The 27,247-nt window shown below is 39.0% G+C and overlaps 2 protein-coding genes, 1 long non-coding RNA gene and 1 pseudogene across 5 annotated transcripts in view; 2 read left to right on the top strand and 2 right to left on the bottom strand.

The window, feature by feature from the left end:
* Positions 1–2,243, bottom strand: part of LOC117499219 — a 56,575-nt gene extending 54,332 nt beyond the window's left edge. The window contains exon 1 of the long non-coding RNA XR_004557682.1: positions 1,935–2,243. This is a non-coding gene — a long non-coding RNA (uncharacterized LOC117499219). The remainder of the gene's footprint in view (positions 1–1,934) is intronic.
* A 712-nt stretch (positions 2,244–2,955) lies between these two features.
* On the bottom strand, positions 2,956–25,802 carry arhgef7b (Rho guanine nucleotide exchange factor (GEF) 7b). 3 transcript variants are annotated; one of them, XM_034151238.1, is made up of 22 exons: positions 25,680–25,802; positions 21,042–21,208; positions 19,463–19,546; positions 16,135–16,219; positions 15,666–15,787; positions 14,947–15,151; positions 13,695–13,786; positions 11,535–11,629; positions 11,060–11,155; positions 10,538–10,660; positions 8,824–8,962; positions 8,595–8,654; positions 8,040–8,186; positions 7,808–7,894; positions 7,632–7,710; positions 7,305–7,441; positions 6,969–7,193; positions 6,773–6,866; positions 6,433–6,522; positions 5,449–5,545; positions 5,052–5,106; positions 2,956–4,740 (listed from the first exon to the last, which is right to left on the bottom strand). In XM_034151238.1, the coding sequence occupies exons 2-22, from the start codon at positions 21,204–21,206 to the stop codon at positions 4,618–4,620; spliced, it is 2,400 nt and encodes a 799-aa protein (XP_034007129.1). In that variant the 5' UTR covers positions 21,207–21,208; positions 25,680–25,802; the 3' UTR covers positions 2,956–4,617. The 3 variants fall into 3 exon arrangements, with proteins under 3 accessions (XP_034007129.1, XP_034007128.1, XP_034007130.1); XM_034151237.1 differs by having other exon boundaries at positions 21,042–21,219; XM_034151239.1 differs by lacking the exon at positions 25,680–25,802 and adding an exon at positions 5,757–5,915 and having other exon boundaries at positions 21,042–21,443.
* Positions 24,512–25,610, top strand: LOC117499232 (annotated as a pseudogene).
* LOC117499233 (T-cell-specific surface glycoprotein CD28-like) lies at positions 25,796–27,234 on the top strand. The gene is given in 4 exon segments (XM_034151610.1): positions 25,796–25,825; positions 25,827–25,974; positions 26,068–26,198; positions 26,750–27,234. Coding segments are annotated over 4 exon segments (426 nt in total). The 3' UTR covers positions 26,867–27,234.
* The last annotated feature ends 13 nt before the right edge of the window (positions 27,235–27,247 follow it).

Here is a 27,247-nt window from a genome sequence, read left to right on the forward strand (position 1 = left end):
AATACAACAGACCATCAAATACATTCAATGGTTACTATGCTTCAAAAGGTAATGGATAATGTACAAAAATATCTGTGTAACTATGATTCTTTGGGGGGAAACAACACCCTACCTCACTGTTGATCAATCTAAACCTGTAATCCACATGTGATCTGAGTCTTGATATAACAGAAGAATAGCAGAAGATGCTCTTTCATCTTTCTGCTATGCCTCCTGGATGAATATTTGGCTCGAGACAAAAGGTGAGCCAATCAATTATTCCTCCTGCTCTACCCGGTGCTGTTGTGAAAAGCGTTGACATTTGAGCTTTCCAGACGACATGTGCACATTGATATGCCTTCCATTGTGCGAGGCAGCCAGCCCTGCATCAAAAGGCTGTAAAAGGCCTTGTCAATTTAGTAAAGACAACTCCACAAAGACTCCTTTCTCCTCTGTTGTTATGGGAATAATGCTTTTCACCGGTGTACTGCCAAAACCTGTTGGCAATTGATCCAGGTGATGTTATTGATGGCATTGATAACAGACATCTAACATGGCAGCCGTCAAACTGTCAGACGCATTGTGAAACATCACAAACGTCTTCATGGAGGCTTTTTACAATGAATATGTGCACAATAGATGTCTCACCTTCAACATACTGTAGCTGACTGAAACCTCCATGTAAATATAAAATGGTAAGTCAATTGTCTCCATCCCTTAAATCTCCTTTCCCTTAAATGTCACCGTACAGCCTTCTTTACAAAACAGACAATAGCGTCTCTTCGCCAAACATCACGGACTGTTATAGCACATTATGAGTCCTTACTAGAGGTCATTTTTGCGGATGGTTGTCACTATGCATGCATTATAAGCCCATTAGAATTACTTTAAAATTAAATATCATCCATACGACACACAGATAAATCATAATAAGTCACATAGCTGTTGAGATAATGTACATCAGAAAGCATTATAGTTCACTGAATGCACTTCCAAAGGTTTGTGTTAATCTAAATGAATGCACATATCATAGATATATGACTTACTCACGAGTCTTTTGTCTGAGCAGACAATAATATATACAGTACTACAAAGCTGGTACTCTGACACAGGTTCATATAAGTACTGAATACTAAGAAACATGTACAGATCTTTACATTGTTGTTTACATCAAAAAGTATCAATGCATGCATCGAATACATGACTTACACACAACTTGGTACACAGCCTACAATGCAAGGCCTGTAGAGTTACTCTAATCAATACTCAATATGTGTGTGTGTGTGTGTGTGTGTGTGTGTGTGTGTGTGTGTGTGTGTGTGTGTGATTGAACTACCCCTCACAGGTTTGGAGGCATAGTAAACTCTGTTGCAAGTCCTGCATTCAAACTACTCAAGTTAAAGTACATAAGGTATTGGCATTACAATAATACTTCAATTACAAAGTACTCGTTTTTCAGTATGGCCCACATCAAATATGACATGTTCGTATTATAATTATTAATCTATTATAGTTAATGTTCACTTGGTACACTATGTACAAAATTGCTATACTGAATGGTAGCTTAACCTATAATAATACATAATGGTTTATTATATATATTATTGGTTGGTTTTAAAGGAATAGTAAAGAGTAACTATTTTTTTTTAAAGGAATGTAGTAAAAGGTAAAACAAATGCCTCCAAAATGTAGAAAAGTATAAGTAGCAAAGATTACTTCAAAATTGTATTAAAGTACAGTACTTGAGAAAATGTACTACCACCACCTATTATAGTACAGTTTAAACACAAAGCAAGAACCAGCAATGCTCACAAACAGAATAAACACAGACACATTCTTAGCATAATATATAACCTAACAACATAAACAAGTAGAGTACATTGAAAGTAGTTAAATACACGCACACGCATTTAAACATATAGCAAAAACAAATTGAAATAAAGTATCTGACTCACATTTGCAGTCTTCCTCTTTCATGGGGATGTCGAAACTGCACTTGCTTCTTTGAAAGTCATTTAGTTTGTGTTGACATAAGTATTATTGTTGTTCTTTGAAAGGTTGTTTGTTGAGAGTCTTCGTCCCTTTCTGTTGCTGCTAGCTTAGCACGTTAGCTGCGTCACACAGGTTAAACTAGCACACAGGTGAAAATAGCACAATTTACTCTAACTAAAAACTAATGGTTGTTTAATTGAACTTTTCCGAAGTTTGTGGTTTGATAGACTTTTTTAAATGTTTATTTGTTTCTTCTCCAGCGACGTGTCCTCTCTCGGTGTCGATGTGGCCTTACAGACGGGTTGCTCCTCACGTGCTAATTAACTGTTTCTTAATTAACGACAATGATTTGCACCTGGTGTGGATTTCGACAGGGTGTAATGCCCCCGTTTGACCACGCGCTGTTTCACTCGTTTGAGAGAATCTGGCAAAAGAAAAAGTCACGTTTAAATTAAAAATAATTTAATTTAATAAATGTTATGAATGTTTTTCCTCTTTTTATTTCTTCTCTTTTCCTGATTTGTGGATTTTTATGTAGTTATTTTATGTATTTAAGTGTTCATTTTCTAATTAATGCCTTATTTGTTATCAAATAATGTTTTAAAATGCAATTAAAATGACATTTTAACCAACAAAATATCCCCATTAAACTAAAAGTGTATTACTGGCATTAAAAGAAACGTTTTCTGTATTGCAAGTTTCTGAAATATTAACTTCATGTATGCAAATAAGGCTATATCTTATTAAATGTGTGGATATAACAGATATTTATAGAACATAAAGGCACTAGTTTTAAAACTGTTGTCTCATTTTGTTGGGATAAAAATAAATTCAGGCTATATTATATGAACAAACCCTTCTGTAAAACCCTTCAGAATATAGATGTATTGTGTGGTCAGTACTACCGAAGTGTAGATTTGAAATAGAAATCAACATGAAACTCACCCAGTTGCGTACTCACATAAACTCAATGATTGACCGGCATTATAAAAGATTCTTAGGGATTTGATTCCACATTTTATTCACAGACAAATGGGCAAAATAAATAGACAGGGGGTGATTCTTCTCATTGTAACTACTGCTATATCCTTCATCACCATCACATTTAAACACACTTCAGTCACTTTCAGTTAAATACATAAGTTAATAATTGACATACTGTATTACATAGCTTGCATACGTGTTGTTTCTTATTTAATCAACATTTCCAGGTGACATTTAAAGCCTTATAAATATTTAAAGCAAAGGAAATGTTTTTCTCCACAAGGCAGGTCTCCTGACGTTACAGCGTGATCAACAAGGTCCAGTAGAAAATAAGTAGTGTTACAAATCAAAACCAGGCGATAAGAGTAAAAACACAATCACAAATATAAAAAATCATTCTACAGTCAGTTTCATATTCACATCATTCAAATCAAGAGCATTTTCCAGTGTTATATTGCTTGGACTTCGGTCTTGAAGCAGAGAGAGAAACGAGCCGACTCTCCGCTTGTTTCACAGAGAAACTTAAAATTAACTTTGATTGTTTCTGTCTTACAAGGGCGGCTGTGGCTAAGTGGTAGAGTGCTGGACTTCGAATCAGGGGGTAGCAAGTTCGAGTCCCAATGCAGTCAGCATGTCGTTGTGTCCCTGAGACACTTCACCCCAAATTGCTCCTGTGGGGATTGTCCACAGTACTGAATGTATGTAAGTCGCTTTGGATAAAAGCGTCTAACAAATGAAATGTAACAAGGCTCTCTTTTCCTACACAAATACATACCTCAGAATTACTTCAGTGCAGTACTTGATTGTTTCACTGTTTACTTTCTGATCATCATTATATAGACGTCCACAATAGGTCCATAAGTTTCGAACACATTTTAAACCCAAAGTCCTGACTTCTTTTACACGTAAAACATATTCCAAGAAGTGGAAGAACAGCAGAATAACAGATCCTCTGTTTGTGTCCATGTCGCTGGGTTTAAAGACTTAGTAAAATACAAAAAATATTATATTCCTTAAAAATAAAAACACCAGGAATGTGCATATCCATTGAAGCAATGCAGTGGATCCCTAAAATATAATAGTAGTCGGTTGCAAAAAGCATAATTTTAACAACAATAAAAAAACTTAATCTCATCCTGTCAGTTACAGGTGCTGGTAAATGTAGTTTTATTGTAAAATGTAGTACCCCCCTACGATGTTTAATTAATTAACCAGCTTTATAGTTAGTCAGAATCAAGAGCATATATCATAAAACATTTTTAAATTGAAATGAAATCGCTGCCAATGAAATGAGGAGAGTGGTTTTAATCTGTGAAATGAATAAACCCACGTAGCGTTATTATACTGTTCCGGGTATGGTGAAATGTCCGACTTAATATAAAATCAGCACAAGAGGAAATAAAGATAAATACACAAGTAGATAATAAAAGTTTGTTTGTCAGTGCTCCAAAAAAGGCTGTTTAAAAAGAGTGGGACAGGAAGTGATGTCATCGTGCCTACCAGCTAATTTGGCTTCACAGCTTTACGGTCAGTGAGGATGGCTTTGCTGATTTTTCTGGCAGACTTTTTCTCTCTTGGTCCACAGTTTGGTACAAAGGTCACCGTGAAGGTCATAGGAAGAGGGAACAGGTTTTAAGGAAAGGTCATTTGGTCGTTTTAGAATCAGAGGTTCGTCTCGTCCCAGGTCGGGTCGTCCATGCTCTTCAGGACTCTCCGCACGACTTTCTCCAGCTCCTTCCTCGCTCGCTGCTCCTCCTCCAGCGTCCTCTTCATCCTCTTGTTGTCCTGCAGGAGGGAGACAGAAAATGAGTAAATATTTAAGGCTATTTCTTTAGCATCAATAGTAACTTTTAGCATCTATTTATGAACACACAGTTAAATAGATTATTGCAGTGCATTGTCATTGCTGCTACCTCTGCTTTGATCAATGCTTTAATTGAATTATGTCTATTTGTATTACTGCAGTGAGAGATGCATTTTCCTTTATGCATACTTGGACCTAGTTTGAACCTTATAAAAAGAGACAATTGAACAGTAAATGGATAATAATGAGGGTTAGTATAGTAATACATGTTTTAAAAAAGCTGCAGACTCACCTGTTTGAGTCCCTGGACCTCGTCTTTCAGGCTGTACACCGTGTCCACCAGACTCCTGCAGGAACACAACAGCTTTACGTTAACATATTCAAAACAATATTTGTGTCTCTGTGGCTTTCTCATATATTGTGTGAATGTAATATGTCTTCTATGACACTTGGCCACTCGTACATGCTATGAATGCCAACAGGTTTTATTTGATATCTGGTACGTGTGTACTGTTGTAATCAGATTTATGTTTTCAGTATCCACTATTTTCCATATTTGTGTTTTGCCTTTTTTGATTCTGCAGCAGTTCTTTGTCCCTCAAGGGGATGCTTTGAAAGCCCACCATATCTATATTAGCAAACAGTAAGTATGTTGTGCATAAAAACACAGCTTCATCCCTAGTTCTCACCTCTCCTCCACCACAGTTTGTCCGTTGCTCCTGGTCTCCTCCACTATAATCTTCTCTTCCTCCGGGAACAACATGTGTACATCCTTCCTGCTCGAGCCTGATTGAACATTGACAGGGTAAGTTATTAAAACACATACACAAACACATAAACTCTACTATGGGATATTAGCTTGATGAAGCTACTGTATACTCTTGAGGATGCACACAGGTTCAAACACAAAGACACGAACACACAGCAGGTGAAAGGTTGGGGAAGATCTATAGTAGTTTGCCAGCATGTCAGTGGTTTTGCGACACCGATATCTTACGAGAAAATGAGGCAGTCCTGTAACTATGGGCGTTCCAGAGACTGTCATAATCCGAGTCCTCTGATTGGTCAGAACAAGGCGGGTTGCCAGGGATACCAGCGACGGTGAGGCTGGTGTCCACGAGCACATGGTTGTGCATGAGGTCAGTCCCTTGCCAGGCTGTACCATAACGTAACCAGCGAAGGATGGGGTTGGAACAAACCAAATGTCATGTTGGGGGGATAAGGTGAGGAGGATAAACCATATTGGATAAAGGAGAGGGTTTGGGGTAAACCAAATGCAACCATACATTAAAGGAGAACGGATTATTGGGGATGAAGGATTTAAAAACAATAGTTTCAGAAATAAAGAAAAACAAAAAACAAACATATGGAGGAAGTAATTAGGTCAGGTAATCAGAGGAAGGGAAGACATAAGAAGAGAGGAGAGAGAAAACATTGTTAGAGCTGACAGCAGAGAACAAACGGTGGTTAGCAATCAAACAGATAGCGGTGTGTGTGTGTGTGTGTGTGTGTGTGTGTGTGTGTGTGTGTGTGTGTGTGTGTGTGTGTGTGTGTGTGTGTGTGTGTGTGTGTGTGTGTGTGGTGTGTGTGTGGTGTGTGTGTGTGTGTGTGTGTGTGGTGTGTGTGTGTGTGTGTGTGTGTGTGTGTGTGTGTGTGTGTGTGTGTGCGCTCACTGGAGTTGAGAGTGGCTCGTGTCTTGGCGCTGGTGCAGTAAGCTTCGATGACCTTCAGGATCTGAGCGTCCTCCTCTAGAGCTGCTGTACCTGAGAGACAGAAGGACAGGTGAGACAATGGAGAAAAGACAGTGTTAATGTTCCTTAAATACTCCATACACAGCTGTATCTGTAACAACTCAACTGGAAGGAATATATTAAGGATGTTTTGTGGATTCTTTTAAGGTAACACAAAGCCTGTGTAGACGGCAGTAGTGTAAACTGTGGAGCCTATCACGTTGCACCCAGAAATGTTTTTTTCCATCGTGAGAATTTAGTATTTATTCCGTTGCATACTCACTTTTTCTGACAGTGAAGTCCTCCTCTGAAGGTTTCCTCTCCGGCTTCCTCTTAGGGAGCAGCTTCTTCATGTTCTTAGGACTCTTACTCATATCCTACAAACAAAAACACAGACAAATGTAACACAAAAGGACCCAGAGATGTATAAATATTCCGACTTTTAACAACACATTTGTATATACGCCAGTGTACAGCACCTCCTTGGAGCAGAGAGCAGCTGAGGGTCGGAGTGGAGGAGCAGGGCGGAGGCAGCTCAAGCTCCAGGGTTTGGGGGTACTGGGCGGCTCCAGGGGCCCCCACATCGGGCTGCTGTTGAGGTTCATCCCAAATGAAGGGGGATGGGGAAGGGTGTGGTAGTTGTGTCCGACGCTTCCTCCACGAGACTCCGAGTGTCTGGAGGGAGTGGCGGGAAGAGAGGGCAGCTGGGAGACGAAATGGAGAGGTTATAGAATATAGGAACATATGGCACGTTGGTGTTAATTTACAACTGTGGTGAAACAGGAAATAGAAAGATACTGTTAATGTAGACTCACTGTGTGACAGACGGACTGATGCTTGAGCGAGTTAGTGTGTGAGGCAGGAGTGTGTGTGTGTTTGGTGAGGAGGTCCAGCCAGTCCTGAAGTTCGCGCTGAGTGTTACACGCCACCTGCATCCGATCACCCTGAGCACCTGAACAATAATAACACACAAAAACAAATGTTAAAATGTACAGACTAACAGGCAGTGGTCATAAGTGAAAACACGCTCAAATTAGACTGATCTTGTCTTATCCCGTTTGTCTCAAAAGACTGTATTTTGCTTGAATATTGAACTGGTCTAAAGTCTTAGGTGCATGAGCAGAATGAGAGAAAGGGCTGACCGGAGATTTCAAAAGCATTCTTCAGGTTTTCTCCGTCTTCTATTCTGGAGATGAGCATCCCTGACAGTGACATCTTCCCCTATAGAAACACACAATGTGTTAAACAGTGGACCACAAACCACATGGTGTATGCTTTTAGACATCATTAAGGTTAAATCAGATGTGCCGTTACGTACCTGGAAGATGAATCCACTCATCCTGAGGCTGGCGGAGAGCACGAGCAGAGTGTGAGGAAAGAGGACAAGGTAGCGTTCGTTTGACTCCTGGAAAGCAAAACAAAAATACCTTTGAACTGTGTTTTCACGGTGACTTGAACTCAACAGTGGTGTGTGTTCATTATGGGTCTAAATGCAACGTCAGGGTAGGGTCACATGACATCTGTTTATGTGAGTAAGTCAGTGTGAGTACCTGGCAGTTCTGCGTGTGGACGGTGCACTGCGACATGTGTTGAACCGGACCCAGAGAACGAATGTCATCACCCTCCCAGTTTCTGATTGGCTCCGTTAAAATCTGCAACTCCAGGTCTTTCTTCTTCCTCACATTCTGGCAGTGAGCCTGAACAAACACACACACACACACACACACACACACACACACACACACACACACACACACACACACACACACACACACACACACACACACACACACACACACACACACACACACACACACACACACACACACACACACACACACACACACACACACACACACACACACACACACACACACACACACACACACCACACACACACACACACCACACACACACACACACACACACACACACACACACACACACACACACACACACACACACACACACACACACACAATATTCATATTGCAAGTGTAAGTAAAGACATCTACGCACATCCAATCCTAACTAAACTAATCAGTCACAAGTTAGATCCTTCTAATTATAACTGTATATAATGTGTATGTGTGTCTGTATCTTACCGCAAAGTTTTTAAAGTCAGTTATCGCCGTAATGAGATCAGCTCTGTCAGGGTGTTGATCCTAACACAATGGGGGAAAAACATAGAAACACAATGAAAAGTTAATTTACTAAATCAAGCATTGACATAAAATGCAGGCACGTTCTTGTGGAAGAAACAAAGAAACATTGTTTGTTGTTTAATATAAATCTGTTTAAGAATGAAAGACACATCAGTGGTTTATCGCTAACCTCCATGTGTCGGTCCAGTTCTTTCAGCAGCGTGGGGTATCTCTCCAGTCTGGTGAAGGGTTTACTCAGGTTAGTGGTCAGGGTCAGGATCCCTGGAGAGGACGCCCCTTTCGACTCCATGTATTCCCCCAGATCCTCACTGTGATAGATACACACACACACACACACACACACACACACACACACACACACACACACACACACACACACACACACACACACACACACACACACACACACACACACACACACACACACACACACACACACACCACACACACACACACACACACACACACACACACACACACACACACACACACACACACACACACACACACACACACACACACACACACACAGTCAGAGATGGTAAAAGTGCACACATCCTTTACTCAAGTAGAAGTACAGATACTGGTGTTTAAAAATACTCTGGTGAAAGTAGAAGTACTGACTAAACTTCTTTACTCAAGTCAAAGTAAAGAGGGCTTTGAAATGTACTTAAGTAAAAAGTACCCATAACTAGCAGCTGTTTTAAAGAGTACCTGACCTCCCTTTATATTAATAGAACAATAATGTCATTGTTAGCTAATGAATGTTTCCATGCTGAACAACGGCAACATGACAACGTTTTCATTGGTCCCTCTTCTTTAGAGAAGACCAGGAAATGATGGATACACGGATCGTGTTCAAATCAATAGGCACGCAATGACTCTAAATAATAATGATCACGCCACCAAACACACATTCAAACTAAAGGAACCAGCCTGTTTGGGAAATGTGAGAAGTAGAAAGTACAGGTATTTGAGTTCAACATGTGAGAAGTAGAAAGTACAGGTATTTGTGTTCAACATGTAAGAAGTAGAAAGTACAGGTATTTGTGTTCAACATGTAAGAAGTAGAAAGTACAGGTATTTGGGTTCAAAATGTAAGAAGTAGAAAGTACAGGTATTTGAGTTCAACATGTAAGAAGTAGAAAGTACAGGTATTTGGGTTCAACATGTAAGAAGTAGAAAGTACAGGTATTTGTGTTCAAAATGTAAGAAGTAGAAAGTACAGGTATTTGGGTTCAACATGTAAGAAGTAGAAAGTACAGGTATTTGTGTTCAACATGTAAGAAGTAGAAAGTACAGGTATTTGGGTTCAAAATGTGAGAAGTAGAAAGTACAGGTATTTGGGTTCAACATGTAAGAAGTAGAAAGTACAGGTATTTGGGTTCAACATGTAAGAAGTAGAAAGTACAGGTATTTGTGTTCAACATGTAAGAAGTAGAAAGTACAGGTATTTGGGTTCAACATGTAAGAAGTAGAAAGTACAGGTATTTGTGTTCAACATGTGAGAAGTAGAAAGTACAGGTATTTGAGTTCAACATGTAAGAAGTAGAAAGTACAGGTATTTGGGTTCAACATGTAAGAAGTAGAAAGTACAGGTATTTGTGTTCAACATGTAAGAAGTAGAAAGTACAGGTATTTGGGTTCAACATGTAAGAAGTAGAAAGTACAGGTATTTGGGTTCAACATGTAAGAAGTAGAAAGTACAGGTATTTGGGTTCAAAATGTGAGAAGTCAAAGTAAAAAGTTGTCAGAAAGTACTGATACCAGAAACATGTACTTAAGAACAGCAACGAAGTATTTGTACTCCACTACTTCCGCCCACAGTAAATACTACACACAAGAAGAAATGCATGCACCCCCCAGTGTATCTCTGAGTGTACCTGTGCTGAGTGAGGACACTGACAGCAGACGGGTGGTTGGAGCAGTAAGCCACATAAATGATCTTCATCTGGGGCATCATGTTCAGGAAGAAGCCCCCGATCCTCTGCTGGTTCTCTGGGAGTCTAAACACACACATTTCATGTTCAAATGAATAAGAACTTCCCCTGATGAACAGATGATAATTATGAGGTATTAGCTGACACTCGTAATTCAAAATATGTGTTATACTTAATTTAATATGGAGCAAACATCATATATACATTAGACAGAAAGGGCTCAGACAATCACGTTGTTACTTCAGTCTACCACCAGATGTCTCTGTAACTTTAATAACAGCAATACTAGGTTGTGACGAAGCTGGAGGATGCATTGTGTTGAGTAAAACAGCATTCTAGTGTTTTACATACTTGAAACTAAACAATAGGAACTGATAGATAAATACAATACAATTATTGGCCAGATATCATATTTTGACTCGTTTGAGTAGCATCTTTATCAGAAAGTAGATGGGGGGCACTGACTTGGTATGCTCCTCTAAGGACTGAACCAACATCTGCTGGAAGGTGGAGATCTCCTCCAGATTCCCATGAATGTGACTGATGTCAAGACTGCTGAGTCTGCAGAGGAGAGGAGAGATGAGTCATTCATTATTTAATATACAGAATATTGTATAAAAACAGTGAAACCCAGGCTCATCAATTCATGACGATCTCTGACATTTGTAATAAAAGGTTGGTATAAATAACTCACTATGTTTGCAAAGCTTCAATATATATGGAAAGTTATTCACGTGCAAAGCAGTGTGATGTTTACACAATAGGATGCCATATGTGGTGCTGTATATAACATCCAGTATGCATAAAATATACAGTATGTGCTTGTTCTTATATACGGTTAATTTGACGAAGTAAAATAGTGTTGCTAGCGTGTGTACGGCTTCCTTTAAGATCTCAGTCTGTTGAATAAAACAATAACAAGGGGTAAAAATAACTGTACTTGTCTGTGGTGTGAAGGGATCGCAGGTATGAACCCAGGAGACTCTGCAGCTCCCGCGAATATTCAGTCTCTGCTTCCAGGATGTTCTGGAGGACCTGACAGAGACACAGATACCCAAACACAGAGATTATATTACATTAAATACAGTAAGTAATATACAAAATAAGTTAGGGAAAGATATATGATAGCAGTTTCAAAATGAAATGTCAATACAGTGTGCTTTTGGCCATAGAAATCCCATCATTACATTACATTGCATTTAGCTGACGCTTTTATCCAAAAGCGACTTACAATAAGTGCATTCGACCAAGAAGATACAAACTTGAAGAAAACGCTACTCAACTGGCTTTAGATAAGCCAGTCCTTGATTAGTATATAAGTGCTTTGTTAGCAATTCTATCGCTCTATATGAGTGCTCAATATGAGTGCTTTGTTAGTAATTCTTTGTTAGTAATTCTATCTATCAAATATCTATCTATATCTATCTATCAAATATATAACATTTGTTTTTTGTGCAGCAAATATGACTTCAAGCACTTTTGGAAATCTGTGCAGGTCATTTTTCACTACTTCCAAACGTCTAATAAACCAGACAATTAATATTATTAGTTAAGAAAATAATTGGTTGATAAAGGACTCGTTGCAACTCTGGTACAACAAGAGCAAATGGACCACTGCAGACAACAAAATAACCCATTACATTGAAAATACATGATTCCTTTTTAGTTTTCATTACAGCTGAATATATTCATATTTTAGAGTATTAAGGCCAAGTTGGATACTAAAACAGGTTATCAGACTCATCTCTTGCAGCTTGTTTCAATAAAAATGTGTTAAATGGAACTTCCAATTATGTAACACTAGATCTCCAGCTAGGGCAAAATAAAAGCTGTCCACTTGTAAATAGGGGATGTATTTTGTAATAAGCTAATGGAGAGATATCAGACCCTATGGGATATGTTACACTGGCTTGAGTAGCCTTTAATGGGTCTGACTTCTCGGGGTAAATGGCCAATCTCTCCACAACATCCCAACATCTGAGGAATGAGGGTTCGGGTAATTCATTGTTGCATGTTGCTGAGGTCTGGAAGTAATACAATTATGATAAAGCAGGTCAAATTAATCGATATAAATCCCTTTTTTGTGTGTGTAGAAGATGTCTCTGGGAATGAGAACACCAGCTAGCTGCACAAATGCACTCAAATAAAAAGGCCTAAAGCGTGTATTATACCCATTTCTGTTCTGTCCATTAGCAGAAAGACAGACAGGTTTTTATTTATATCTTCTTTTGCTGAATTTCTGTCTGGGAACAGCTTTGACTGCAGGCAGTGTCTGTGAGGAAGAGGCTCGGGTACCATGACCACAGATGGACTGTCTAAAGAGCCTATCGCTGCTTGTTGCATTATTAAAACACACACACACACACACACACCACACACACCACACACACACACACACACACACACACACACACACACACACACACACACACACACCACACACACACACACACACACCACACACACACACCACCACACACACACATCACACACACACACACACACACACACACACACACACACACACACACACACACACACACACACACACACACACACACACACACCACACACACCACACACACACACACACACACACAACACACACACACACACACACACACACACACACACTCACAGGCAGGAGCCAACCCTGAGGCAAGGCTGTCCCAGAAACCAGTGGGCTGGAAGAAATAACCTACATTTCGTCTTTCGCTGCAGCCTCACATGCAGCCTCCACACATCATGCATATACAGACAGACACAGACATTAATTACAATGTGCGGATGAAAAATAATTGATTTAATAAAAGCAGACACACATGCAAGAACTATCCGATAGATATGCTCATTCAGGGAGCGAGAGAAAGCTAAAATAGGAGATATTTATCAAAATGTTTGGGTAATTATCTCATTACCCAGAAATCCACATATATCCTGACTAATTTATATTATCATAATTATAGTCCCATCCTTAAACTATTCTAGTAGAAATTAGATCGGGAATATTGTGTTATTCTTCCCATGACTGCGAGAACATGTTATCCAAGAAAAGGGATATTTTTTTGCAGACACACACTTATTAGAGTTTGATGCTCACCACATTGTAGTACGTCTTACTGATGATGGTGGTGTCAAAACCTTTGGGGGGGCTTTTCAGTGTCCCAGACTTTGGCTTTTCTAATGTCTTGTCTATAAAGAGAGAAAGAAGGAGAGAAAACGTCAACGTAATTTCAACATCCTGGTTATTTCCAGCGTTGTAAGGTCTATAATAGCCCATGCTGTCATATCCTTCAGTTCACTATTGTCCTCTGGAGGCATTGCAATTTAAAGCCAGATGAATAACGATTGTTTGTTGGATAATAGGAGGTATAATGTACTCTTTGGACGTATCTGATTGACCAGAAAAAGGTTTCTTTGCTTAGCTTTCCTTATGATTGTTAGCCTGATCTTGGTTTTGGAGCAGAAACAAAGGAAGGTCTAATGACTGCAATAAAGCTTCCTTTGTCTATGTCTCATAATAATGATTTATGTCAGTAAACCAAGACAAAAGCCATGTGCAGACCTCCAATTAAACAATGTCTGCTTCACAAACAACCATCATGAGTTTACTCTCTCACATATACAAATGTTTTCTACTACATATGCATTCAGTGTGCTGTAATCATGGCCCTTGTTTTCTGCTTGAAGTCAGGAAGTTCCTTTCTATACAGCAGCTCAGGCACTTCCTGTCTTTGTCTCGCTTCCTTCCTCTAGTCCTGCCTTCCCTCCTCAGAAAAGCAACACAATCAAACCACCACGATGTCTCTTACAAGCACAGGACGCAGCGTTTCACAGCCTCATGAACTCAACAGTGCTTAGTCAGAAATGTAAATTCAATATTTTTCTTAAGAGACTTGAATAAGAAAATCACCACAGCAGAAAGTGCTCTATTTATTTAAGAAAATACAAAGCAATTGGAAAGGTAGTAAGGTATTGTCAGTAAAGGCAGAACTGTAGTAAGTGTGTTAATTTGTTTGATTTCTTGTACTGCTTTGAGAAAATGTTTCAAATTTAAATGTCATATTAGAAGGTTTGACTAAAATAATTATTTGACTGCAAATGTAATTAAACCTGCAATATAGTGGAGTGGTAATGAGTCTTAAATTAAGAAATAAGTCAGCATTTTAACACTGGGCTTCCTCCTCTCAAAGTCAATGGTTTTTTAATGTATTTGCAACTTGTTGTCATAAATGTTGGACATACTGTACGGGAAAAAAATATGTTAACAAATGGCGTATATGTAAGAACAGCTTCTAGCCACCTCCCTGTAAAAAATGCACATCATGTGAAACAATGAGAGCTGCACCCACCGCCTCCCTTCAGCTCCCGCACATAGTTACTGGGGAACCACCCGGACTGGCCGTTGCAGGACCCTTCCCACCAGCCCCCGTCATCCTGTCGGATCACAGTGACGATGTCGCCCTTGGAGAAGGAGAGCTCGTCCTCATTGGTCTGCTCGAAAGCAAAGCGCGCCTTGAACAGCGAGTGGCCACACCCACTGCCCTCGGACATGTCCTGAGGGAGAGGAGAGGAATGAAGACTGAGCTGAATGAATCTGTGCTGGGAAAATACTGAAGGTCCTCTTCCAATCTGAGAGTAACATGATAACAAAGGTATCCCAACTGTAGCTGTGTACATGACAGGATGTATGATTACCTAGAAGAGCATCAGGACTGTTTGAGGCATGTGATAGCTATGTGATTAACATGATGATTCAGCCTCTATGGAGATAGACATATGACAAGCATGCTCATTTCTGACGTGGAGCTAATCTGAAGTAAACATTGAATACTGCTTTCTATTCCTCCATCTTGTGACTGTGTAACTCCCTCTCTTGGATATCAGCATGTGAAGGACACTGTTCAGGAACTAGTTGATGCTCTGTATGTGACTTCCATTCTTGAGAGGATCATAAATACATGGATCCTGAGATTGAAGCTCAAGCCGGTGACGAGTGATATTTTTCTAACAGATGACGACAACAACATCTCATGATCTCTCTTCATTCCTCGATGTCATGGTAACTCACCAGGCTGCGGTACTGAGGCTGCAGCGCTTTGGACGAGCGACTCGTGTTCAGAGAGTCGAACGACTTGATCCTCAGGTGAGACGAGAGCGGCACACACTCGCTGTCCTCGGAAACACTCAGATCTGCAAGAGAGGTTCAATATGAGGTCAAGTTAATCTGTTAGAATATCTTTCATTAATAATGAACCCTGGTCAGAGGATGAAACGAACAATGAACCTAAACATTCATTAGGGCCTGAGCTTGACAGAGTCGGAGCGAAGACCTACTGAAATCCTTGTGATTTTTTTTTTTTTTTTTTTTTCTACCAAATGAATTGCCTTTTTTAGGGCCTGAGCTGATTTTTCGCACACTTGTCTGCAGGTCTTCTTTAGATAATACTTAGCATACATATTTAAACTTATAAAACACCTTTACATGGAACGTGTGCCTTAACAAATACACAATATACAGATAAACCCAATGATCTCACCTTCAGTAGCTTTGTTGAGGGCAACCAAGCAGTTTAGGACTTTAGTGAAGTTCTGTCCTTGCAGGAGGTCATTTACCTCAAAAGGCTAGAGGAGAACAAACAAATAAAGAATTCAAATTACAATAGGAAATAGTAATAAAGTAAAGAGGATTTCTTCTCCTCTTCAAAACCCTAATTTCTCTTGCATCAGTTCTCATTAGGAGTTGCATAATGAAAACAAACGTCAGCGTAGAAACTGAAGACATGCTGTGTTGAGTGGGGGGTTTACGTCTCTGCTCCAACTGCAGTCTGCAGCGGGATTACTCAAAGTCTGAGCTTCCCCTTGTAATCTCCCCATCACACACACACACACACACACACACACACACACACACACACACACACACACACACACACACAGAATACCTCTGAACCCCCTAATCTTGTGTATAGTACACACTGAGTGGCTTCTACATTCTCAGGGCGTGAAGGTGGAGCAAAGTGGGAGTCAGCTCTGAAATATTATGATTAAAAAACTCTATACTAGTGAAAATTAAATGGCTAATGCTGAGAGAAAAATACTAAGATTGGGTCTGTTTCATCAAATAATGAAACCACACAGTGCTTTAATGGAGTCCTGCTTTTAGGAATGCACTCGGTGTGATTTATGTACACAGGCTGATTAGTAGTCAGCGCAGTATGGACTCAAACACACTTTCATCTCTCCGCCGGCATCGCGCCAAATACAATATGAGGCTTTTTATACTGCAGTATGAATGTCCCAGTGCTAAGGTTGCATTGATACACATATTTAGTATTTTACCGAAGCTTTTACAGTTATATTATGTATTAACGGGCATGATAAAGACTGCTTAGAAACACATGTAGAGTGCCAGCGACAGAGAGCAATGACAGCTCATTAAGACGGAGGACATCTCATCCTTTACAGGAATTTTAATGTGCAATGCACTGCAGTATTCATTCGTAATTAAACATTATTTATCAGGATTAGCTGTTGATCTTAACAAAGAAATTAGTTCAACTGCACTTGGTTGTTTTAAAAGAGAACTGTCTCTGTGGAAAAAGTAAACCCTTATACAACTTTATATCAAAATTAAGCGTTTTTATTAAATGAGAGTTTCAATTTGACATGCCATGAATAACAGTAAAGCAGCAACAATAAGCCACTACATTAATTATATTAATAACACCAATTGCAGGCATGTTTATCTTGCAGATTGTAGTACAAATACTCTCTATCATGCAGCGGTTAGCAGCGCCTGTGATTGACTTACCTGAAAACAGGGAGCGCTTGATTTAATGCAGCAGAGATGGCACAAATTAATCAATATCCCCCCCCCCCCCCCCCCCCCCCCCGATTAGGTTTAATTAGCCGCAGAAGCCAGATTAATGATCTGATTAGAGTCAGATCTCAACCACAGAGGCGTTTGTCGTCCATTATGAAATCCCGCTCTGTTCGTCCTCTGTCTGTCCGGTGAGTGTCTGGAAGAATTACTACGCTGCTGGTAATGTCCAGCAACATGGATGCCTCTAATCAACGTGATTGGAAAATCCACTGACGTGTTGCATTACGTCACCAACCCTCCTCTCCCCAAATTCATTGACTTCTACTCCACTACAATTCAGGAGAAATGGTGTACTTGTACTCCACCACATTCATTTAATCCCTTTAGTTGATTTACAGATTTGGATTAATGATGTGAAATATAATCAATCACACTTTAGTTCCACCTGGAGTAAATTCACAAGCTACCCTGCTGTATACAAAGCCATTCAAACTAGCTGCACCTTTACCAGCGTTGAGAACACTTTAATGATCAATCATTATAAAACATATCATATTTATTATTCTGAAATGGACCAATCTGCACAATGACTACTTTTACTGTCGCTACTTTAACTATATTTTGATGATAATACTTTTCTACTTTCACTTGAGTAACATTTTGAATGCAGGACTTTTACTGTACCAGAGTATTCCTACACTCTGGTACTTCTACTATTACTCAAGTACAACATCTGAGTACTTCTCCCACCCCTGATTATTACTGACTGGACATACAAATCATTCCCCAAGTCTGGAGCAAAACCTTATTATCGATCCACAGCCGGGACTCCTGTGTTGCATGCTTTCCCATAATGATTACATGGCTTTTTCCATGGCGGACATCAATAGTGTGTGGTGTCATTTTTCACCACACAACTCACCAGCCCTGTCCACAAACCCTCTGTGGGGGCAGGATATAACCTGGCTGGAAACACTGTTGTGCAAACACACAGATACATGCACACACCCCATAATGCTTTTGAGCTCTGATTACAATACAGATTGATTTTGGGGTAAACTTGCCTGCAGCCAAACACCAATTAAATTAGTATTTTCAACTTTCTGATAAATACGTCGGCCTTGTTTACCAAATGTTAGCTTTGGACTACTTATCAGCTAAATCATGGCACTATTAAATTGTAAAAAGCAAGTTCTGAGTAACCTATTTGAGGAATCACGTTTGAAGCATGTTTGTCTGCAAGTTGAGCATAATGCAATAGTACATACTACTTTGTGAAGAGTTGGGTACTGATGCAATGTTTTGAAATAATAACGTATTTCTCATGACAGCAATGATAACGGAAAATTAGGAAAATAGGAATAGAGCAGTCTACATTTCAAGATAGTTCCCTGACAAAACATCCAATATCGATGCAACGTTTCTGGTTAATTCTGAAACTAGTTTAGTAAGTTAAACAATTTAACTGAACATCCCAAATCAAGACACATGCACACATCCTACTACAGTATAGGTTGTGATTCATTAGAACAAAACATATCTAAATGTGAAGAATTAGTACATGATTTACTACCACTAATTAAGCAATCAGTTCCAACTTATAAACACTAAATAAACGGTGACTTGTGCGAAGGAAGAACCAGAAAACTCCACTGGCTTACATCAGTTTCTCTATTGTTCTAGTATTTACCATTATATCAATGTGGTAGCACTTTGAATGGCTCAAATATGTTAATCTAAAATTCTAATTAACTACACAGAGACACATTATTAGAATAAATTGGTTTATTTTCGAGGAATATCCCAAAAATAAATCCTCCTCATCCATATTTACTCATTAATGACACATTTCCAGGTTGGTGGTAATCACCTGTTGCTCCTGACGTCACCAAGAGTAACGTAAATAGAAACAAAACACTGAAAAACAGCAGGATACATAACTTTTAAAAGGCTGTATAACTGTGTACGTATGCAGTGTGTTTTCTAGGCTTAATACTGTGTAATTGTGCATTAATTAATACATTATTGACATGTTTACTCACCTCCACTCCGAAAGCTCCGCAGCCTTTAATAAACTCGCTGATGTTTTTCTGACACTCGCTGTCTCCTCTCGGCTCCTGGAAAAACTACACACAAAAAGTGACTAAATTAGCTTTAAATACTCCCACAAATTAATAATAAACCTTTAATTAAAGTGTTAAAGGTTCCTTCTGAATTAAAACAATCTTATTTCAGGCGTTGCTAGTGCACTTGCCACTTGATGCTCACCAGAATCAAGGTAGCTAAATGTAAGCTGAACTTCCGGTTTCAACTTTCAAACTAAAATGTTAATTGAATGTATTGTTCCTTCTGTGTTAAAAATGTTGTGTATCTGGCCAAATTGAATTAAGAAAACAACTAATATATATTTAAACATTGAAATACAATGTGATACTCTCAAAATTAGTGCCAAAGAAAATAGTATAGGTGGCGACTTAGAGAAGCTAAAACGTTGTATGCTTTTATTTTGAAACAAGCAGCTCCTCACTCTGTTTAACTAACAGGGAAGTTGGATAAACCAAAGCAGGATATGACGTTGACAGGTTCATGGTCCATTGTGTGTGTGTGTGTGTGTGTGTGTGTGTGTGTGTGTGTGTGTGTGTGTGTGTGTGTGTGTGTGTGTGTGTGTGTGTGTGTGTGTGTGTGTGTGTGTGTGTGTGTGTGTGTGTCAGTGTGTGTGTGTGTGTGTGTGTGTGTGTGTGTGTGTGTGTGTGTGTGTGTGTATGTGTGTGTGTGTGTGTGTGTGTGCGTGTGTGTGTGTAGGCCTGCAGTAAAATAGCACTATTACTACAGTAAATAAGGGCTAATTAGTAAGTATAATTAGCCTAGATTCAATAAGTAGTTGTATTCAAGTATTGCAACAATATGTTTTAGTTCCTAGTTTATGCAGGGACCCGAATCCTCTAAGATGTATATATCATATTCAATCCTTATTTTTTTGTTTTTGTTTCCTTAAAATGTGTATTGGTATATTAAACAATTTGGAAAACAGAAAAAATAGGTCGCCTGTAGGGCCACATGCTGGAGTTATAAGTAATGATACACCAATTTAATGTCATTTCTCCTCTCTTTTTCCACAACAAACCAGATTTCAAAATGTTAAAACATATTGGGGATGTTTTATTGCTTATTTACAGACAGTAAATACTCATAATCATAACACTGTTTTACAGCTACTGTTTTCCCCTAGCAGGATGTTCATTCTAAATGTGTTTATTCATTAATTATGAATCAGAATCAGAAACGGGTTTATCACCAGGTAAGTTGACACGTACGAGGAATTTGACTTGGTGTCGTGGTGCATACATACAAGTAAAACAAACATTTAAAAACACAGAAAGAGAGCTATTTTAAGAACACTATAATAACATGAAAAAATATAGTAAAATAAAATAAAATAAAGCAGTATTTACATTGAAATAGAATGGAATACAATATGTGCAGTAATAAAAACAGATATTGTAGATATAGGCTGACATTTCTAAGTCATTTATGTTGTTTTCATTATTTCTACGTGTGCTACCCACATGCATGCTTCTGGATAATGTGTTTTTTCCCAGTCTATTCAATGCATGTACTCACTTTGTCCACCGTCCCGGGTCGCAGTCTCTCCAGCAGCCTGCACAGCACCGCTCCATCCTGCAGGGAGGTCTGCAGGAAACCCTCCGGATCAGAGATGCTTTTCTTGGGAGAGTCCAGGACCCCCAGCGTTATGAGCCAGGTCACCGTCTGCTCGGCTGAATTCATGCCTGGAAATAGTCTCTAATGTCAGAAAACAGCAGCAGCAGTGTTATTCCTACTTGTCCGAAATAAGAGAGGAGGGTCAGCCAGCCCCGCCTAGTCTGCACATTACGGTCAATGCACACTGCGAACACACACTGATGATGCAAAACGGGAAAAAATAAATGTGGAAATCACTAAATTATCTCTCTCTGTCTGTCTTTCTCTCTCTGAGCGGATGTTGGCATCACCTGCGTGCGTGCACAACTGTAGCAGCAGCACCAGAGTAAACCATGGATGTATAATAAGAACTGGATACAGCGTGGGAGGCGGGGCCTCATTCATTCCTATGAGAGTTGCTCATTGGCGCATGATGATAAAATGGCCCAACTTTTCAGAGAGCGAAACGTCACAGATTACCCGTTATGCCTGAGAAGTACCCGTATGTGCGCTCATAGCGCATGCGCAACTTTACCCATCCATGCCCAAAATGCTCGTTCACATCAAGCACGTCAATTTCAAGAAGAAGAAGAAGAAGAAGAAGCACGAAACAGCACCGCGCGTTCTTTTTTTTTTATTTTATTTTTTTTATTAAAAATGTTTTATTGAACATTTTTTTAAACATACAAAAGCTCGGTGAGGATATCATCAACTTATCAACATAAGTTCAAGACATTCATTCACAATAAGACAAAAAAAACATAAATAATACCTCTTCAAATTTAAATCTTGAATTTAAAAAAGTAGAAACCGGGTAGATTTTATGAACAATTTTAAAATGAGTTTCTTTTGCTTTAGGGGAAATAGGCCATTTTATAAAATAAGATAGAGCTTTTTCCATTACAGATAAAGTGTCTAAATCGGTCACTTGAGGAAATAAGCCTCTGTTAAAAATGTGAAAAATGTGGGATTTCAGGGAAGCATTAATAGATTTGTTATTCTTAAGAGTATCGCCAATAATTTCCAAATTAGGTAAAACTGATACAACATTTGAGTACAGTAAAGTATTATGAATCATTCCAATAAGTGGTACAGGAATTGCTTTACAGATTTTGTTATAATCTTTAGCAGTACACGTTATATTGTATTTCGTTGAAAAGGCCAAAAAATCTAGCAGTTTACCATTGCAATCTAGTAAATCACTAACAAACAAAATACCCCTCTCATGCCAATCACTCCTAAACAAGGATTTTCTGTTTATGATAATCACTCTATTGTTCCATAAAGTAGATCCATGAGGAGAAAAACTGTGGGTAAATATCATCTTCCAATAATGAAGTATCTGCTTATGAAAATTTGACAATTTGGTCGGAATCTTATTAACCTCAAAATCACATTTTAAAAGAAAATCAAACCCTCCTAGACGTTTAAATATGGCCTTTGGAATATGGAACCACATGGATTCTGGCTGGGACAAAAAAGCTTTCAACCATTTTATTTTAATTGTTCCAATCATCGATTCAAAGTCTAAAGCTTTAATTCCGCCTTTATCATATTCTTTAACAAGCTGTGACTTTTTAATGTAGTGAGTTTTATTTCTCCACAAGAATTGGAAAATAATTGAGTTGGCTTTTTTTATATTAGCCGAAGAGACAAAACATGAGTGGCATGGATAAATAAGTTTAGATATACCTTCTGCTTTAGTAAGAAGAACTCTGCCAAAAATAGTAAGATCTCTGACTGAGAGATTTCTTCATATCTGTGATACGGTTACAAATATTAAGATCTTCTCTCCTGATATAATTTTTAGATAATGTTATTCCCAAATATTTCACCTCAGGTACCACTCTAATAGAGTAAATAGTGGAATCATCACATGAATGGATAGGGAGTAATTCACATTTTGAAAGATTAAGAGATAACCCTGATGCTTTTGAAAAAATTGAAATTGTGTTAAGAGTTTCCTTTACCATGGATTTATTCTTTAGGAAAATGGATGTGTCATCCGCAAATTGACTAATTTTGAACTCTTTGTCAAAGAGGGTAATGCCTAATATTTTGTGATTCTTTATAATAAGCGTTGTTAATACTTGGGTGGTCAGAATAAATAATTTGGGGGAAATAGGGCAACCCTGTCGAATACCACGTAAAACCTTAAACCTAGGGCTCATTCCAGGGTTCAAAGATACAGAACTATAAATGTCCGAGTAGAGCATCCTAATTATGTTGCAGAAATGTTCACCAAAACCCAGAAATGTCAGAGTTTCCATTAAAAAGGAATGTTCAACAGTATCAAAAGCCTTGTAAAAATCCAGAAATAGTACGAGACCTTCAGTATCAATAAACTCCTGGTAATCAAGCATATCCAATATCAGTCTGGTATGGTTATGAATACTTCTGCCCTTTATAAAGGCTGATTGACATTCATCTATTAGTTGATTCAGACCCGAGTTTAACCTGTTAGCATAAACATGTGCTAAAAGTTTGTAATCATTACATAACAGGGTAATAGGTCTCCAATTATCCAACAAAAGATTATTTTTATTTGGTTTTGGAATTAAGGTAATAAGGCCATGTTTCATGGTTGGCGAAAGGTTTCCTGCTGAAATGCAATCTGTGAACGCCTTATAAAGCATTTCTCGCACATCTGACCAAAAACATTTATAAAACTCTATGGTTAAACCATCCAGCCTTGGTGATTTGCCACCAGACATTTGCAGTAATGCACTATCTAATTCTTCAATTTTTAGTCCATCGTCCATATACTGTTTAAAAGAATAATCTATTGTCTTTTTGAATTCTGTAATTTTACTAAAAAAGTTATCACAATTTTCTTTAGAAAACTTTGAGTTATATAAATTGCTATAAAAAAGTCTAATTTCTTCATTTATCTGGTCTTGATTTTCAATAGTGACATCATTAATAATCAGTTTTTGGATTTTCTTTTTCGCGCGCTGCTCCGTGCTTCTTCTTCTTCTTCTTCTTTGGTGTTTATTGGTGGTTGGCAAACCAACTTGGAGGTGGTGCATTACCGCCACCAACTGGACTGGAGTGTGGACAAGAGATAGAGACTAAAAAAAAAAAGAAAAGAAAAGAACCAAAACTCTAGATTATTTTTAAATGTATCAATTTCTCTTAGAAACGTAATAATCTCACAATACATATTGCCTGATGTTTTCCCTAACAGCCCTGATAGCGACAAGTCATGGAATTTTGCTTTCTTCAGTGTCTGGAAAAGCACATTTCTCTGAGTACTGTATTTCCTGCAAATCAGTAAAACATGTTCAACAGTTTCTGGCTGGCTGCCATATTAAGTAAATCCTGTTATGCTGCATCATTTCTGTCCCCATGAATGACTTCCTTATATGTTCTTTAAACTGTGAGAAATATAACAAATGGCTTGGATTATAGGTTTAGGTCTGCCACATGTTATTGTTGTCATCCCTTGTTGTGCAGGACTATTACAGCGTCACATCAGATATGCCTACAGATATCATGCTGAGTGTTGCATCAGAGAATCTGGAAACCAAGATGAACTCAATCGTAGAGGAGCAACATCGTGTCAGTCTTATTAAACCCCTTCATATATGGCTCAGCAGGTGGGTTGGTTTGAAAATAAAATACAAATGTTGATATTTTTTTTAATTGTCAGCTGACAGATTGGGTATTTCCAGCGCTCTCAGCCCAACCGGCCACCTCCTGATCCCCAATCTGCTCTCTGCTGAGGTGTTCCCCAACACTTCTGCTATCAGCCTCCACCTTTTAAACCTGGAGGGGAAAGAGGAGCAACTTCAGTGGCTTAGGATGGAGACGGAGAACCTGGCACTCCCTCTGCTATATCAAGTATGCTTCTTTTTGGAGACTATTTTTAAACCTAATCAGAAGGAAAACAAAGCCATCTATTCATTCACAGGTGACCATTCACACAGATCTGGAACAGGCCTTTACAGAAGCTGATGTCATTCTACTTCAGGATGAGTGTTGGTCTGATGACAGTGATACAGAAGATGAGGAGGAAATGAGGAGGAAATGAAGAAGAAGGTGAAGAGAATCTCAGACAGATACAGAGAGTATGGACAGCTGATTGACACACGGGCCAACAGGGAGGTAAAGGTCATCGTGTCTGGGGACTCCTTTGTCAACCTGAGATGCTCACTACTTTTGGACAACGTAAACTTGATTGACAGCAACCAATTTGTCACCGTGGTAACTCAGCTGGAGAATGAAGCGAGGGCCATCATCGCAAGGAAGCTGAAAGTGAGGACGTCAGGTAGGAAATTCACCCTCTGTACCTAATAGGTATTTTAAATACATCACCTTCTTAAGCAAGATGAATGATCCCTCCCTTCTGCTGTAGATGTCACACACGTCATTGTGTGGGGAAACATCAGCGGCAGTTTCTATATTGACCTATCAATATTTGCAGGAGTGTTAGCTGTGAAAGGACGTTTCCTTTGCAAGCTGTTTGGTGTTGGTTTCACATTGGTGTGAAAGACACGTATTTTCAGAGTATATTATCAACATTTTTCTCTGCAGAAGAGCTGAAAATGATCTGCGTACCTTTCGGAGGCAATGCTCCCGTGCCTTGCCCGGAGCTGAACCAGCAAGACCTTTAAACTCCTCAAGAACGAAGAATTGATTTCCAACCAACATGTTATCCGCGATGGAAACACCACATGGAAACCAAGGCAGAAGTCGAACTACATGAAAACAGAGAAAAATAAATCAGTGAATTTCATGCTGACGGGAGTGAATGCCAGCAGCTTCGGTCTCTACAGATGTGAGGGCATGGTCCTTCACCCCCCTCCCGTTGAGACAATGCCAAGTACTGTGTTTATCCTGGTACAAGTAGAAGGTAAATATCTCTTAAAGGTTGGAAGGAAACAGGGGAATATTTATAATTGTGTGCATATAGTCACTGAATACTTCCTGAATATGTTTCTTCCAGGACACCAATGCAGTTTGAACACAAAAGCAGGTGGAGGTCAAATGGATGGACTTCTCTGGATTTGGATTCTGGGGCTTGTAGTCCTTAGCATTTACGGCGTAACTGCCACTATCATTGCAGGCATCTTCTGGGTAAGATCACATAACACTACATGAGTTTGGAGGGAAACCGGTATTTAAACTACAGAGCAACAGCCATTGTCCTTTTATGACCCTTTGGACTATAGTGTATGTCAAATGTTCAACTTTTATGTCTTTGAAACTAAGGGAGCATTTAAAAATACAACCAGAACCTCTGTGAGCTTTTTAGAGCTGGAGAAAAGACTAGATAATTAAACTACAGGCACACCAGAAAAGAGACATATTGTTCGTAAAATATTTTAACTGTCTACAAAAGAAGAGACTAAAGCTTACTTATAGTACATTTTGTGATCTTGTTCCTTTACATCTAGTTCAATATATTCAAATGCTTTAATATTTTTGCACTCATGTGTGTTTCTTATTCATTCAAAAACGTTTTTCTTTGAAATTATGAAAGGTACGTCAGGTGCCCAAATCCCCAGAAAAACCCATGAAATCCAGAAGACATGTCCCTTTCGTCCTCAATGATATGACATTATGACCATGTGGGTATGGTAGTGCATTATATACCTGCACTCACATGATGCTGTGTTCTCTTACAGGTGAAGTGGAGGAGCTCAGAGTCCCACAGCGACTCCATGAACACCAAACCCAAAGCACCCCGGGACCGCAGGAAGAACAAATGGGTCCAGAATCCTGGACCACGGCACTTCAGTTAACGTTACCCCTGTTAGTGTACATATAAAGACACAGGTGTCCGTGAAGTAGCTCAGAAAAATATCCTGAGCGAGGTTTTGTTAAGTTCATTTTCTTTCTCTGTACTTGTCTACATAGCGAAAGCAGCAGCTCTTTTTATATCAGTTTTTGAAAAGAATACAAATCTTAGGCAGCGTTCACTGTCTCTTCTTTTCAAATGAAGAGACAGTGAACGCTGTTCCTGCTGCACTGATCTGCAGCAGGAACCCTCTGTGGTTGAAACAGATTCATTCGTCTGAATGAGGGGATTTGACCTCATTTACAAATCCTGTGTGGTGAATCACGAGTGACCACAATTTCAAAATAAATAATAAAACATTCTACAAACTTTGGTGTGAATCACA

This window comes from Trematomus bernacchii, unplaced genomic scaffold (assembly GCF_902827165.1).
Source record: "Trematomus bernacchii unplaced genomic scaffold, fTreBer1.1, whole genome shotgun sequence".
Classification (NCBI taxonomy): domain Eukaryota; kingdom Metazoa; phylum Chordata; class Actinopteri; order Perciformes; family Nototheniidae; genus Trematomus; species Trematomus bernacchii.